Source organism: Lytechinus pictus, chromosome 3 (genome assembly GCF_037042905.1).
Source record: "Lytechinus pictus isolate F3 Inbred chromosome 3, Lp3.0, whole genome shotgun sequence".
Classification (NCBI taxonomy): domain Eukaryota; kingdom Metazoa; phylum Echinodermata; class Echinoidea; order Temnopleuroida; family Toxopneustidae; genus Lytechinus; species Lytechinus pictus.
In genome coordinates, this window is record NC_087247.1 from 39,208,956 (window position 1) to 39,225,041 (window position 16,086).

The 16,086-nt window shown below is 36.1% G+C and overlaps 1 protein-coding gene across 3 annotated transcripts in view; it reads left to right on the plus strand.

The window, feature by feature from the left end:
- The window catches only part of LOC129257277 (carbohydrate sulfotransferase 11-like), a 41,402-nt gene extending 31,852 nt beyond the window's left edge, over positions 1 to 9,550 (plus strand). Inside the window, exons 2-4 of one of the 3 annotated variants that reach the window (XM_064097014.1) lie at positions 2,885 to 3,074; positions 3,472 to 3,542; positions 8,009 to 9,550. In XM_064097014.1, coding sequence (XP_063953084.1) covers positions 2,933 to 3,074; positions 3,472 to 3,542; positions 8,009 to 8,884 — 1,089 coding nt within the window. In that variant the 5' untranslated portion in view covers positions 2,885 to 2,932 and the 3' untranslated portion in view covers positions 8,885 to 9,550. The remainder of the gene's footprint in view (positions 1 to 2,884; positions 3,075 to 3,471; positions 3,543 to 8,008) is intronic. The other 2 variants (XM_064097015.1, XR_010293075.1) reach the window with 2 other exon arrangements.
- The last annotated feature ends 6,536 nt before the right edge of the window (positions 9,551 to 16,086 follow it).

A 16,086-nucleotide genomic window follows, 5' to 3' on the forward strand; every position in this document is an offset into this window, starting at 1 on the left:
AATTTAAGAAAATATGAAATTAATAATCTGTTATCTTTCACTATATTGTTGTTTTAGGTTTTATATAATTGATTGCTGCTAAAAAAAATTTGTGAAGTTATCATATACGATCCGGATCACCCCAAATTATCAATCTTCTAATCGATTGGTTTGACAAAGTTTTATCTTTGAAAGTTGATTATTTTTGCATTTTTTGAGAGGCATATACCTCTTTTGAGCTTCAATCCTCAATATTATAAAAATCAACACAACTTGATTGACAATTGACGTTCCATAGCCTAAAACCCATAAATGAATTCGTAAGTGGCATTGGTCTATATGCAATAAGAAAAAAAGGGGGGAATGTAAGTGGGAATGATGAAACTGGTAATTATTTACACGACATGGAGCACTTCATGCATAACAAGCCGACCTCATGTCAACATTTTACAAGTGTGTGTCGTGTGTGGTTGTAAAAGTGGATGGTTGAGGAGAGAGAGGGGGGGTTAGAGAATCTCCACTCCAGTTTCAAAACAGCGTCATCGTATAATCAAATTAGAGAAATGAGACGCCAATGTGAACACAAGTTCGAACTAATAACGAACTAATGATATGTAGGGTTAATTTGTTCCAAAGGGTTGGTCCAGCTACAGCAAATGATCTACTTCCATAAAAGCATGTATGGGTTTTGGGATTTTGAAGAAGTACTTGTTTGCTTGATCGAAGGTTACGGGATGGGTTATAATCATTTAGTAAATTGGACAAGTATGATGGAGATAAGCCATGCTGAGCTTTAAAACTAAACAAAGAATCTTAAATGTGATGCGCTTTTCAACAGAAAGCCAATGTTATTTCTTTAAGATACTGGTAATGCTGTGTTGTCTAGGAGTACGAGTTACTAGCCTAGCTACAATATTTTGCAGCATCTGCATACAATGTATGTCTTTTGGGGAAGACCATATAACAAGCTATTACATGAGTCGATTCGACAAATGCACGGACCACGTTTTTGTTGCCTCTTTATTCAGAAAACCTCTTATTCGACTGATACATCTGATCATGGCAGATTTGCAAACAGAACTAATCTGCTCTTTCATATTGATATGTCTATCAAATATAATCCCTAAGTTTGTAGCATTGGCAGCAGGAGCAACATGATTATTGCCAACCCTAACATCAATCATACTTATTTTTGTACGAAACTTCGAAGTAAAATGTATAAGTTTTTTCATCATTAAGAAACAGCCTATTTTTGGTTGCCCAACTTCTAATACCAACGATGCAGGCTATCAGGGGGGGGGGGGGGTTCAACCGAAACTTGGCGATCACATTGATTGAAGACAATATACATTTGTGAGTCATCTGCATATAGCATTACATCAACACCATGAGATCTAATAATGTCATTGATAGGGGCAGTGTAAGGGCAATGAAGGCAGCAATGAAAAATATCATACAAGACTGGACTTTGTTTGATTTTCCTTCCAGTTATTTTAATTGATCTGCTTTCATCTGGTCATTATGCAAATAACTTAAGTGCTCTTCTGGGCCGCAACAAGTGTTTTGCATACAATTCACATACAGAAAAAAGGTCATAATTTCTGAAATTAATTCCGAGCAACTGTGTGCCGTTGTGACATTAAGTGTGAGTGTGGGTGCGTATCTACTAAGCAAAAAAAAAACACACAAACAAAAAACCTTTTTTGCGTAAAGGATTACAATATCATAGTTATGATGATTTAAAACGACTCATATCCAGATATGCATACAAACAGAATGAACAGGGATTTAAGTTTATAAACGATATTGGTGAAATCTATTCAACAATAATAGTACTATTTAAGGGGAAATGTTATTGGGAATTCGTTTGGAAATTATTGACCTAAAATGTGTTTGATGATATCTTGAATGCACAAGAACAATCTTTTTCATCTCATTTGATAACATTTAAGCGAAATTGTATCGCATGACATTTTTTTTGGGGGGGGGAACTGATCTCATGTGAATTTTAAATACTTTGACATTTCTTATATATTTTGGCCAACTTTTTTTTCTGCATTTCAGGGAGAACTTTCCCTCTGATAATATATTTCAGCTTAGGCCCCTTTTGACTCTCTGATAATATATTTCGTTAGATGCGTCGTTAAAGGTGTCCAAACAAACGACCCCACCCTACTGGTCAAAATATTGACTGACTGAACAAGACGGGATGAGATGTACCTTTGCTCCCACCCGAGGTTTAAAGGGAAGGAGCGTCCAAGGTGTTCTAGTATTATCATTGCAGAGAATTTGCTTGGAAAATATCAAACACTGAATGGTTAAAAGACCGCCATATCGTTCTTGCTTACAATATAAATACATCAGACGTCATAACTTAGAAAGTGTATCGAGTTCATTATCTAATAATGATTTATGATTTATAAAATTGGTTAGCACTTAAAGGCGAAGATCACTCTGATTATATGTTAAAACTCGAAAAAAGACAGAATATTGTTTAAAGTTCCGCCAACGAATAATTAAGTTATGAATGTTTAAACTTTCTATTTGTGACGTCACAGTTAAGCAGCTCCTGAATATATCTTTGTATAAATTCCCCCAAAATTGCAATTTCCTTAAAAGAAAAAAATGACAGTAACTTGATTTTTATGAATATATCATCAGACACATTATTCCATACTTCATTCTATAAGAAAAATGTTTTCATTCATCATTATCCAATAAAAAATTAGTTTACGGAATTTATACATTACATGTGGGGGAGCTGCTTGCAAATGACATCATAAATCAAAAACTATAAAATTTCATTACCCTCTTGTTCTTCGATGTATTCTCATCAAACCTTCGCGAATACCCTTGATATAATTAGTGTATACTAATGCACTATATTTCTCTTTATGATATACAGTTGATCCTGTCTTGATGTGCGTGAACATTCCACATCGTGAATGATATCATGCAATATTTAATCATGCCTAACTACAAACAACCTAAACTACTACTTATTGGGACAATACTCCTCGTTGTCATGGTATCTTCTTATTCCTTGATATCACCCAACCTGCTGAGAGAAATCATTATTCAGAAGTCTTCTAAAGGTACATTTGCTTCTTATTCACCTCTTCCCCCTCCTACTTTTCCTTCTTCCTCTTCTTCTTCTTCTTCTTCCTCTTCTTCTTCTCCTTCTCCTCCTCCTCCTCCTCTTCTTCTTCTTCTCCTTCTCCTCTTCCTCCTTCTCCTCCTCTTCTTCTTCTTCTTCTTGTTGTTGTTCTTCTTCTTCCTCTTCTTCTTCTTCTTATTATTATTGTTATATTAATATTTTTATTATTAATATTATTAATATCATTATAATTATTATCATTATTAGCATTATTATCATTATCATTATTATTTGATTATTATTATTATCGTTAGTATTATTATTGTTGTTGTTGTTTTTCTTCTTGTAGTTATATAATGTAACCGTGATAACGTAAATCTCATTTTTCATTCCAGCAGAGCCCCCAAAGTCTAATTTTATACCAATCGGTGAAGTTGTGTCCATAGGAAATGCAACCTTTCATTCTGTAAGTACTATTTAACATTTCATTTTTAAATTGCCGATGTAATATGAAACAGAAATGATAAGAATTATGGAATATAAACATATAATTGAAATTTCTCCCGGGGATGAACAATATACATTACAATGTGGAACATGCGCGAGTCTAACGAATGGGACCTGTTTCAGGAAACTTGTTATAATAACAAATGTGAAATAACAGTTCAAACTTACTAAAATAATTCAATTTGATTTGCTGATATTAAACTTATTACAGAAATTGTGCATTTTTTATTATGACAATTCTGTATGAAAGAGGACCATGGTGCCAATGACATATATTCGGGGCCCGTTTTGGCAATCAAGGTGATTTACTTTTTCATTTAGATTCAACTGCATATCCGATTGATGACACCATGTGCTTATTTGGGATGTTTCTTCTGGATGGTTTCTACGGAATATGGAAAAATCACATCATGTAGGCAAAAACAAACAGTTGAAATACAAGATGACAGCTTATCGTCACCTTGTCTACTTGTCCAGTAAACTTTGCCTGACGAGTCCTAATAACTCGTCACCTCGTCTACTTGTCCTTAACGTCATCCCGTCGAATTGTCCTTAAATGCTGTGACTTGCCTAGTTCTGGTAACTCGTCACCTCGTCGAATTGTCCTTAACACTTTCCCGTCGACTTGTCCCTAACACTTTGACTTGCCGAATTCCGATAACTCGTCACCACGTCGAATTGTCCTTTAATGCTTCACCTGCCGATTTCTGATACCTCATCCACTCGTCCACTTGTCTTTTACACTTTCCCGAGGACCTGTCCTTAACACTTAGACCTGCCGAATAGTGATAACTCGTCCACTTGTCTGTAACACTTTCCCGTCGACTTGTCCTTAACACTTTGACCTGCCGAATAGTAATAACTCGTCCACTTGTCTGTAACACTTTCCCGTCGACTTGTCTTTAACACTTTGACCTGCCGAGTTCTGATAAGTCGTCACCTCGTCTACTTGACCTTAACACTTTGACCTGCCGAGTTTTGATAACTCATCACCTCTTCTACTTGTCCTTAACACATTGATATGCCGAGATCTGATAACTCGTCACCCCGTCGACTTGTATTTAAATGCTTTCACCTGCCATGTTCTGATATTTTGTCACCCCGTCGACTTGTCCTTAACACTTTGACCTGCCGAGTTCTGATAAGTCGTCACCTCGTCTACTTGTCCTTAACACTTTGACCTGCCGAGTTCTGATAACCCATCACCTCGTCTACTTGTCATTAACACTTTTATCTGCCAAGTTCTGATAACTCGTCACCCCGTCGACTTGTCCTTAACGCTTTGATCTGCCGAGTTCTGATAACTCGTCACCCCGTCGACTTGTCCTTAACACTTTGATCTGCCGAGTTCTGATAGCTCGTCACCCCGTCGACTTGTCCTTAACACTTTGATCTGCCGAGTTCTGATATCTCGTCACCTCTTCCACTTGTCCTTAACACTTAATCTAACGAGTTCTGATTACTCGTCACCTCTTCCACTTGTTTTTAATACTATGACCTGCCAGGTAATGATAGCTCGTCACCCCGGCGAATTGTCCTTAACACTTGATCTGCCGAGTTCTGATAACTCGTCACCCCGTATACTTGCCCTTCACAATTTGATCTGCCGAGTTCTGATAACTCGTCACCTCTTCCACTTTTTTTAATACTTTGACATGCCAGGTTATGATAGCTCGTCACCCCGGCGAATTGTCATTAAATGCTTTGACCTGCCGAAATCTGATAACTCGTCACCTCGTCCACTTGTCCATAACACTTTGATCTGCCAAGTTCTGATAACTCGTCACTTCGTCGACTTGTCCTTAACACTTTGATCTGCCGAGTTCTGATAACTCGTCACCTCGTCCACTTGTCTTTAACACTTTCACGTCGACTTGTCCTTAACACTTTGATCTTCCGAGTTATGATAACTCGTCACCTCGTCCCCTTGTTTTTTACACTTTGATTTGCCAGGTTATGATAGCTCGTTACCCCGTCGACTTGTCCTTAACACTTTGACCTGCCGAGTTCTGATAAGTCATCGCCTCGTCTACTAGACCTTAACACTTTGACCTGCCTAGTTATGATAACTTCTCCAACCCTCTACTTGTCCTTAACGCTTTGATCTGCCGAGTTCTGATAACTCGTCACCTCGTCCACTTGTCTTTAACACTTTGATCTGCCGAGTTCTGATAACTCGTCACTTCGTCGCCTTGTCCTTAACACTTTGATCTGCCGAGTTCTGATAACTCGTCACCTCGTCCACTTGTCTTTAACATTTTCCCGTCGACTTGTCCTTAACACTTGATCTGCCGAGTTCTGATAACTCGTCACCTCGTCCACTTGTCTTTAACACTTTGATCTGCCGAGTTCTGATAACTCGTCACTTCGTCGCCTTGTCCTTAACACTTTGATCTGCCGAGTTCTGATAACTCGTCACCTCGTCCACTTGTCTTTAACATTTTCCCGTCGACTTGTCCTTAACACTTGATCTGCCGAGTTCTGATAACTCGTCACCTCGTCCACTTGTCTTTAACACTTTGATCTGCCGAGTTCTGATAACTCGTCACTTCGTCGCCTTGTCCTTAACACTTTGATCTGCCGAGTTCTGATAACTCGTCACCTCGTCCACTTGTCTTTAACATTTTCCCGTCGACTTGTCCTTAACACTTGATCTGCCGAGTTCTGATAACTCGTCACCTCGTCCACTTGTCTTTAACACTTTGATCTGCCGAGTTCTGATAACTCGTCACTTCGTCGCCTTGTCCTTAACACTTTGATCTGCCGAGTTCTGATAACTCGTCACCTCGTCCACTTGTCTTTAACATTTTCCCGTCGACTTGTCCTTAACACTTGATCTGCCGAGTTCTGATAACTCGTCACCTCGTCCACTTGTCTTTAACACTTTCCAGTCGACTTATTCATAACACTTTGACCTGCCTAATTCTGATAACTCGTCACCCCGTCGACTTGTCCTAAACACTTTGATTTGCCGAGTTCTGATAACTCGTCACATCTTCCCCTTGTTTTTAACACTTTGACCTGCCGAATTCTGATAACTCGTTACCCCGGCGAATTATCCTTAACTCTTTGACTTACCGAGTTCTGATAGCTCATCACCCCCATCGACTTTCTTTACATGCTTTCGTCCACTTGTCTGTAACACTTTCCCGTCGACTTGTCCTTAACACTTAGACCTGCCGAGTTCTGATAAATCATCGCCTCGTCTACTAGACCTTAACGCTTTTACCTGCCTAGTTATGATAACTTCTCCACTCCTCTACTTGTCCTTAACACTTGATCTGCCGGGTTCTGATAACTCGTCACCCCGTCGACTTGTCCTTAACGCTTTGATCTGCCGAGTTCTGATAACTCGTCACTTCGTCGCCTTGTCCTTAACACTTTGATCTGCCGAGTTCTGATAACTCGTCACCTCGTCCACTTGTTTTTAACATTTTCCCGTCGACTTGTCCTTAACACTTGATCTGCCGAGTTCTGATAACACGTCACCTCGTCAACTTGTCTATGACACTTTGGTCTGCCGAGTTCTGATAACTTATCAACCCGTCTACTTGTTCTTAAAGCTTTATTCTACCAATTTGTGATGGCTCATCACCTCGTTCTAAAACAAATTGACCTACCAAATGTATTTATTTTCTCGTTTTCTTTTCCTAAACAAGTCTATGTGCTTAATCAAACCGACTCATCGCCTCGTTTGCATGTTTTCATTGCAAGTCTGAAAGAGGCTGCTTCAACCCGATCCTTTCATCGGCATTGACATTCACGTTACCATCAACAATCTACAAAACTTGGAAATCAAATTGGTCCAAAATATTTCATAACCAATAAATGATGCTAACTTATACATAAAATAAAGTATTTGCTCGATCTAGCTAATTCAATTAACAGTATATTGACACTTTAACTAATTGAGCTCAGTTAATTTCATGTTGTCTGTGATGGAAATAGTTAAACCGTCGCGACGGTTTTCATAGAAAAATACGATATATACTATATATTTTAAAATGATATGCATAAGAAAAAATGTTTGATACCGAAGGTTTAACCCCAATAGTCCCTCGGGACCATATAGACCTTCGACATCTGTGCGATGAACCCGTAATGTGAATAGCTGGCATCATGACGTTTCATAGTAAGTCGACTTGCCTAACGTTGTTCTAAATCAAGTGAATAAATAATTCGTCTTCTCGCGCAAGATTGTCTTGGCATACCAGCTTCAATTTAATAATAATATTACATGTAATTATTACTCTAATAAATTCCTGCTTTTTTATGTTGACCAGATATTTCAAATTGACTTAATGATCATGAAAAGTCTACTTGGAACGCCAATAAGAATGTACAAAGAAATTTTATCCCACTAGTTCACTTTTAATCAAATTTATAACTCCGTATTGTATGTGATTTATCTTCCATCTCACCCAGGAGGTTATTCAAGATGCATTCATCCACTCACAGAAGGTCATTCAAAAGGAGCGTCGAAATAGAATTACAAACGTGTGTGAAAAATATCATATGACATCACGAGATGACGTAATAAGCAAACCTCCATTTAATATCATAGTTGACCACAATCACAAAGTAATATTTTGCTTCATTCCGAAGGTGGCGTGTACCAGTTGGAAAAGAATATTCCTCGTTCTTAAAGGGATAATCAGCGACACTGATGAAATAAATCAACATGATATCAATCATCATGAACAGAAAAGTCTAGACTTTTTCTTCCGTCAGACGAGGCAGATGAGAAGACATATTTTGGAAAGCTACACAAAGATTATGTTCGCAAGACACCCAATGTCGCGTGTTCTTTCTGCATACACAAACAAACTCTCCCCGAATTCGACGTTCAGTGGAGCCAAAGGATGGCAAAAGGGGCTTGGAAAGAGGATTTTGAAGCACTTTTATCCCACTTCTACACATAAGACGTATGACCTTTCATTTGTAGATTTTGTGAAGTATCTTGGGGAAGAAAATGAAGGAGATGGTGATTCAAAAGGCAGAGACAACAAGCATTGGAAAGAAATACATAAGATGTGTTCACCTTGCAGTATCAACTATGATATAATTGGAAAGATTGAAACGATGAGCAAGGATGTTGAGTTCGTTTTGAAATCCCTCCATATCTCTGACATGGTAAAGTTTCCTTCGTCGAGTGGTAGCAGCCCAACAAATAGCTCAAATCATATCATTCCATATTACACACAGATGCCAACTGAAGACGTCATTAGGTTGTACGAACGTTATCGGCTTGATTTCGAGATGTTTGGATATGATATACCAAACGAAATACAATTAAACTGAAATCACTATTTATTTCAAACTCTTTAATATGGATTCTATTTTTATATATAAATGTATTCTACGAGTTTCTAGGTCAGCTTTTAACTCTAAAGTACAACGCAGACTTGGCTTAAGAGGTCACCTGGCTATAAGCATTAATATGACACACACCCATGCATTTGAAGGTGTTATTAAATTTGTGGGTAAAGTGTTATTGCATTTGTGGGTTTTTATTTCATTTTTAGGTGTAACATCTCCTCCCTCAAAAAAGAGAGAATTAATAATATTTAAGGTTACAGTGCGTGACGCGCGTAACATCTAGAAAGTATATATAAGGGCGTTTCGGGCAACATACATTTTTTGGCAATTTTTTTCCTTTTTATTTGAGGGGGCGATAGAAGGGTAAAATTATCAAGCATATCAAATAATTATTGAATAGGATGTGAATTATAACAAAACGGGGAAAGGGGATCATGGTCGCAGCTATACAGTTGATCAGATATTTAATACTTAATAACTGCCATTGTGGTTATAAGAAAAAGAAGATGTTTCCGTTGTCCGAAACACTTGTAAACAATTGATGTATTCGGAAGAGAGAAACATTATCTAAGTTTTAAGTGCAGTGATAGAATACCTAAGATGATATAAAATCAATTCTTAAGCCAGTGATAAACATTTTATGAAGAACAGCAACCCTAGTCTTGTGTGTTATTTGTGATATGGGTGGGGTGTATATTGTAAAGGTGTGCGTGTGGGGTGGGTATACGTGTGTGTGAGGTTTGATTTTACACTTATGCCTGTTAGATTTTGTTCTGCTTTTATATTTGCCATTTTGCATAACTAATAAGCATTGAAAAGGTTTAGGGCACGGATCGGATTATGTGTAACAAAACCCTGATTGTTCTATACAAATCAAATATTAGGCTAAGATAAAGATGATCACCAGCTCAGCTGCAGTGATTTTTGTGAGGGGCGAGATGCTATCTAATTTTAAATGCGATTCTGCTAATATATAACCAAGCTATCTCGTCCTCCCTTTTTTCCACCCCTCGCCACTTCTTGAAAAATGTAGCGCCAACTCTAGGTGTGGTACTTCAAAAATAATTTATTCGGTGTTCGGCTAAAGGGCGTCAACAAAAGCAAATTGTTGATTTGAATGGATAAAAGCAAAATCTAGCGAAACACTGAAAATTAATTAAAATCGTACGTAAAAATAATGAATTTATGACAATTTAGTATATTCAGTATATCTATATACAAAAATGGTATAACTTTCAAATTCATTTTACTCGTATCATTACACAGAAATATGATTCGACCACCCAAAGAAAAAAAAAAATTTGAGGTTTAGAACTGAAAAACGGGACATTCTATTAACCTATTTAATCATGAAAAGTATGGGTTTTTACTACAGAAATGATGCGAGCGCGAAGCGCGAGCTGAAAATTTGTATATTCCAATCTGAAAAGCGGACATTTTGAGGACGACTTTCAATAAAGAACGAGTTTTGTATCTCGATCTCGCTTGCTGATTTTTGTGTAACATTACAATCTTATTTTATTTTGCACATGTATGCGGAATTATTGGGGGGGGGGGCAAAACGATATGTTTGCCCCCCCAATATTTTCATTGGTGGGGCGATCGCCCCCCTGCCCCCCCCCCCAGGATCGACGCCTCTGCTCCCAATACCTCTTCCACCCTTGTCGCTAACACTTTTGACAAAATGTTATAAGCTACATTCAAAAGAGTTATCGGCCTGTAGTTTTTCATGTGCAATGGATTTTTACCTTTTTTTTCAATTAGAGTAATGACACTGCTCCTATTAGCGGAACAGCGACCTCTGTAATTTAAACATTGCCATTACACAAGTTGAAACTATAGAGGTGTCTGAGCTCGAGTTGAAGCAAAAGCAATAATACCGGGCAATAACGCCCTGTTTAAATTCGATTTAGTCATCAAATTAGGGTCTATACGATTTTGTTTAACGCGGAGTTTAAACAAGTTGTTTTTAAGTTTTAGGAACATCGTAAGATCAGCGCAGGTCCACTTTGGACCTCTATGATGCCCCCAAACATAAGAAATCGTTAGATGGTCGAAAATAATAAACACGATAATTACAATGCAACAAAAATCGTATATATCAATCGCACGATGAATATTGATCGTAGTACGACAATACTCTACTACAGGAGGGATGTGCTCTGATGGAAGAAGAAGTAGTAGTAAATATAAACTAAATATAAATGCGGTATAAAGGGACGGGTGTAAATCCCGGGGGATATCCCCCTCCCCACTTTTCGGAGAGGGGGGTGGCCTGTTAGTACGATCACCCACCCCCCCCCCTTCAAAGACGAAAACAATATTGTATATCATCATACAGATAAAACTACTACTGCCAATCTGTTGATTCCTCTTTAAAGTACAAGTCTACCCAAAAAAAAAAGCTGATTTGAATAGAAAGAAAAAAATCAAACAAGCATAACACTGAAAATTTTATCAAAATCGGATGTAAAATAAGAAAGTTATAACATTTTCAAGTTTCGCTTAATTTCTCAAAACAGTTCTATGCACATCCTGTTCGGTATTCAAATGAGGGGACCGATGACATCACCCACTCACTATTTCTTTTGTATTTTATTATATGAAATAATTTGATTTTCCCGTCATTGTCATGTGAAACAAAGTTTCATTCCTCCCTGAACACGTGGAATTCCATCATTTTAACATTTTGTGGTTCAAGCAAGGGGGTCCTAATTGTCAAATTCGTAAAAATTGAAATATTGTATAATTCAAACAATAAAAAACAAAAGAAATCGTGAGTGAGTTACATCATCGACTCTCTCATTTGCATATTACTGAATTGAGCATAGAACTGTTTTGTGAAAATAAGCGAAACTTTAAAATGTCATAACTTTCTTATTTTACATCCGATTTTGATTAAGTTTTCAGCATTATTCATGTTTGATTTTTCTTTATTTATCTAAATCAACTTTTTTCTGGGGTGAACTTGACCTTTAAAAGCTGTTGAAGTGCTTATACTTGCCAAATATTACTTTATAAAAACGCAATTTTTCCTCTCTCGTGCTAAATCTCATGCAACTCTGAATTTGGCGGTGCCAAACTGCCAAATTCCTGTACGTTTGGCTTTATTGCACATGTTATTACCGGCTGCATCACGTTATGGTTATAGAGAATTTGTATGATTTCAACGTCAATGGTTATAACTTTGATCATTACATTTCAATACATACCGGCGTGGTGAATGGGGGTGGGGTGCTATCTTGGCACCTATGTGAATAAGAGAGGGATAGTTTGTACAAGTATAGGCCTACCCCATCATGCGTAACCTGTTATTATTACCCTTCTCCATTCTCATACGTCAAGCGCCTGACAAGAAGGCAGGTGCCATCTTTAAAGTCTTTGGTACGATTCAGCCGGGATCGAACCCATGACCTCCAGTTCATGAAGCGGGCACTCTATCACTGAGCCATCATGTCCGGTTCTGACATGAATTGGACTCCAACTAATTTTGTGACAAAGAAAAAAAAACTGCGAGAAAAAGATAGAAAAGTAAAGGGAAAAGGTTGAAATAAATTATAATATCTTAATTTTCTGTCAAATCTATCACAAAATTAGAATTTTTTGATAAAAAGATCCAATATTTTTATTTCTAGCTTCGCTCACTCACAGCTTTCTTGAAATGTTGCCCCATTTTACATTATCTCTCGACCCCTCAAAATATTTTGCTTATTACGCTTATTTGACTGTTGACAATGATCAAATCAATACCATTACTAAAACACAAGAACAGTAACATTTTCTGTATCTTTACAATTTAAAACAACATTTATTACCAAAACAATCTAATAATTATTTCAAATGTGAATTTGTTTACAATTTTGCATCATCTCTGAATATAAGTTTAAAGACTGTCCAAAATTATTCCTTTCAGCAATATTGTCCATGTAATTTGCATCCGTCGATGTGTTATATTCCATGTTTTGGGTTTATGTCGTAGTCTGTAATGGCATATGATTCCATATTATGGTAACTTCCATTCTCATTCCATCTGTAACAAATTAATAAATGAGTTTTCAGTGAATACATTTCAACTGTCCAATCTCCATTTTCTTCCTTTGGTTTAAAATGATACACAGTTTTGGACAACATTCGGTCTTCTTTATATTGAAAAATGCTCACGTATTAATATACATGGTCATTCCAACAACTGTAATTCAGTAGTTTATGTCACAATTAAAACCATTAAAACAGTCATCACAAAAAAAAAAATCGTCATAGGCCTTTTGCTGTCACCACAAAATATAGCCTTTGATGTATAGGATACCCCAAAATTGAATTTTCAGCTCAATATATTGCTATCATCCCCCCTCCCCAACTGCTCGAACCTGATTTACACCACTGTATAAAAAAACAAACCGGAAATGGGAGTTTTTATCACTTTTAAGAAAAATAGTTTAATTACAATTTCTTGTTTTCACACAGAGAAATCGAGATATTCATAGTTAGTAATGTTGTATTTCCTAACTATAGGCCCAATGATTATTCAGCAGACAGCAGACATTCCTCTTGCATTTTTCGCCATCAAAACATACTTCATATCATCGTCAAAACAGAAGTACTTTTGTCACATGTATTTCAGTATAATGAAACACTAGTGTTATTGTTGGGCAATTGCAAAAGTGACATACAATTCATGATTACAAAATACTACTATTTCTTCCTTAATTCTAAATAGTACTTTAATCTCAGAGAGTGGATTAGTATAATAATAATAATACATCATGTTACTCACAGCAGCCAAAACAATGATGAGTTTGATGACGAAAAAATAACATAATACTAAAAAGAACAGCAATATTAATACAGGTGAATTACTGTGAAATGCCTTATTGCAAGAATCCAAGCCAAAATAAGATTAATATAAAAGGGACATACAACAAAATCTACAGAACAGACTATAATTGTAAATTGTAGATCGATCATACTTGAAAGGCCTCTAAAATAAATCCGAGAACATTTTTTTCATAAAAAAATCCATACTGATTTACACCCTTTATGAAAATTGTTATTTTTTTCAATTTCACAATGGCCAACTTGGAAAATTCCTTTTTCAGCCAATCTTAAGAATTGGATGAAAAGTAGAAAGTCACACTAATTTGTTTTTCTTAATATATATGAGATCACGAAATCTCTAGTGGTAATTTGGTTGGTAGATTGTGATAAGCAGGGTCAAATCTCATGTTTTCAAAGAAATTAATTTAATCATTTGTTTGTGGTTCTCTAATTGGGAGGCTTAATCATTCCCCAAATAGTAAAAACATTGATTCAAGTCCTCCTTAAAACAATTGACAAAATAAGGTATATTAGTATTTTGGCAAATTTAATAAAAATGAATGTGTAATTAATCAATAGTTGGAGAAATCCCAAGGTAACACTATTCCGGCAATATGAAATTTCCACATTTTAGTGGAAAATTACACATTCGTTAAAAAAACTTTTTTGTCTGATTTCATTATTTCATTATAATGTTATATCATAATAATATTATATATTAGGGTTGACTTCAGTCTCAATTTCAGTCACAACAATTAATAATTACTTTACTATCTATTACATTTATAGTATCATGGTAACTTTGCTCGGTAGCCAATCAAAATGAAGGTGCCAATACAATGGAAAATTGCCATTTAACTGTCTTTTCATTCATACATTACAACAGGTCAAGTACTCAAAAGTTTATTAGGAAAAATACATTTCAGTTTCAGATCCACAGTAATATAGGGTATATCATCTTCTATGATGGCATACAGTAAATAATAGTGGAAGAAATCATGATCAATGCAAGATTTTTAGGAAAATTAAGGACATTTTTTTTCATTCGCTATGAAAGCTGTAAGGACAGAGGTGGTATATAGCTTTCACACTGGAAAGAATTTAATTAAAGCTTGCAATAGACTCAATAAATGAATAAAAGAAAGCCACATGTGTACCTCTATCACATTAGCTGGATATGAATATGATTATTATAAATATAGTGAATTTGTTATTATGTCATAAATCCTTTTTGGCTCATATCTCGGTACATGCTAGTGCTACTTAAGTCATGTGCGGTTTTCTAAACAGCTTTATAAACATGCCACGGGTAACATATCTGCCAATTTATAGAAATCCATATCAAAGAGTTGTAACACGAATGGCAACATTTTCTGGAAGCAAAAATGGAATTTGCACTGGAATAGACATATTGCTTAATTTAGCAGAAAGAAAATGGCATCCAAATCATTAACTGTCACTATTCTCTGTAGAGTGCCCTCTACAAACAGATACAGAATCTAATTAAACTAGTCAGTAGTGGAGTGTATTTAATTGCCTACAAGACAGGAAGGAGGTCGTAACTTGCTCTTCAACATTTTGAGATTGTAGTAAGTAATAGAATAATCAATAAATATTGTGACAACCAGAAAGCCTATTCACTAGATGAGACTGATGTCCGATAACTTAACCAGAAAAAATATGTCTATTTGCTCAAGATTTGATGAAACATATGCATCAAATAGCTAAAAAACTAATAATAATAAGTAATTGTGAAGGTTTATTATTCACAATATTGCCTGACATATAGCTTTCAATCAATTCATGAAATATTGCCTAAAAAGTTCTTAAAAATGCGGTCTTATCCAAACAACCTGTCTGGGCATACAACAACTGGGTATATTACATAATGTCTGACCGTAATAACACACATCTGAGTAATGAATAGATTTGCTTGGTAGGAAATGATTAAAAATATAATTTTCTCGAACTCAATATTTGCCAACCACCAAAACAATGCAGCAAATTGATTTCAAATGATTTAAGTAGCTACTTTTGACAGTGATACATCATGACCAATAATTCAAGTAAAAAAACGAGTAAAAGTACCTCAAATCACAGAATCTTTACATCTGGGATTAAACAAATGACAATAAGACAAACACTACATTCTGCCAATGATAAACATTACAAAATGAGGCATAATACAGGTACATATAGTACTGAATGGTGAGCACAAAGCTTTCACTAGCCCTGTCCTCCATAAAAAGGAAAATGATAAGTGTAATTTCAATTCATACAATATTCCCTAATTGAGTATCCTTCAATGTACAGGGCGAAAAATCAAGGTATTTAGTTTAAATTTGAACTATCAAGACAAAAGGTTACAT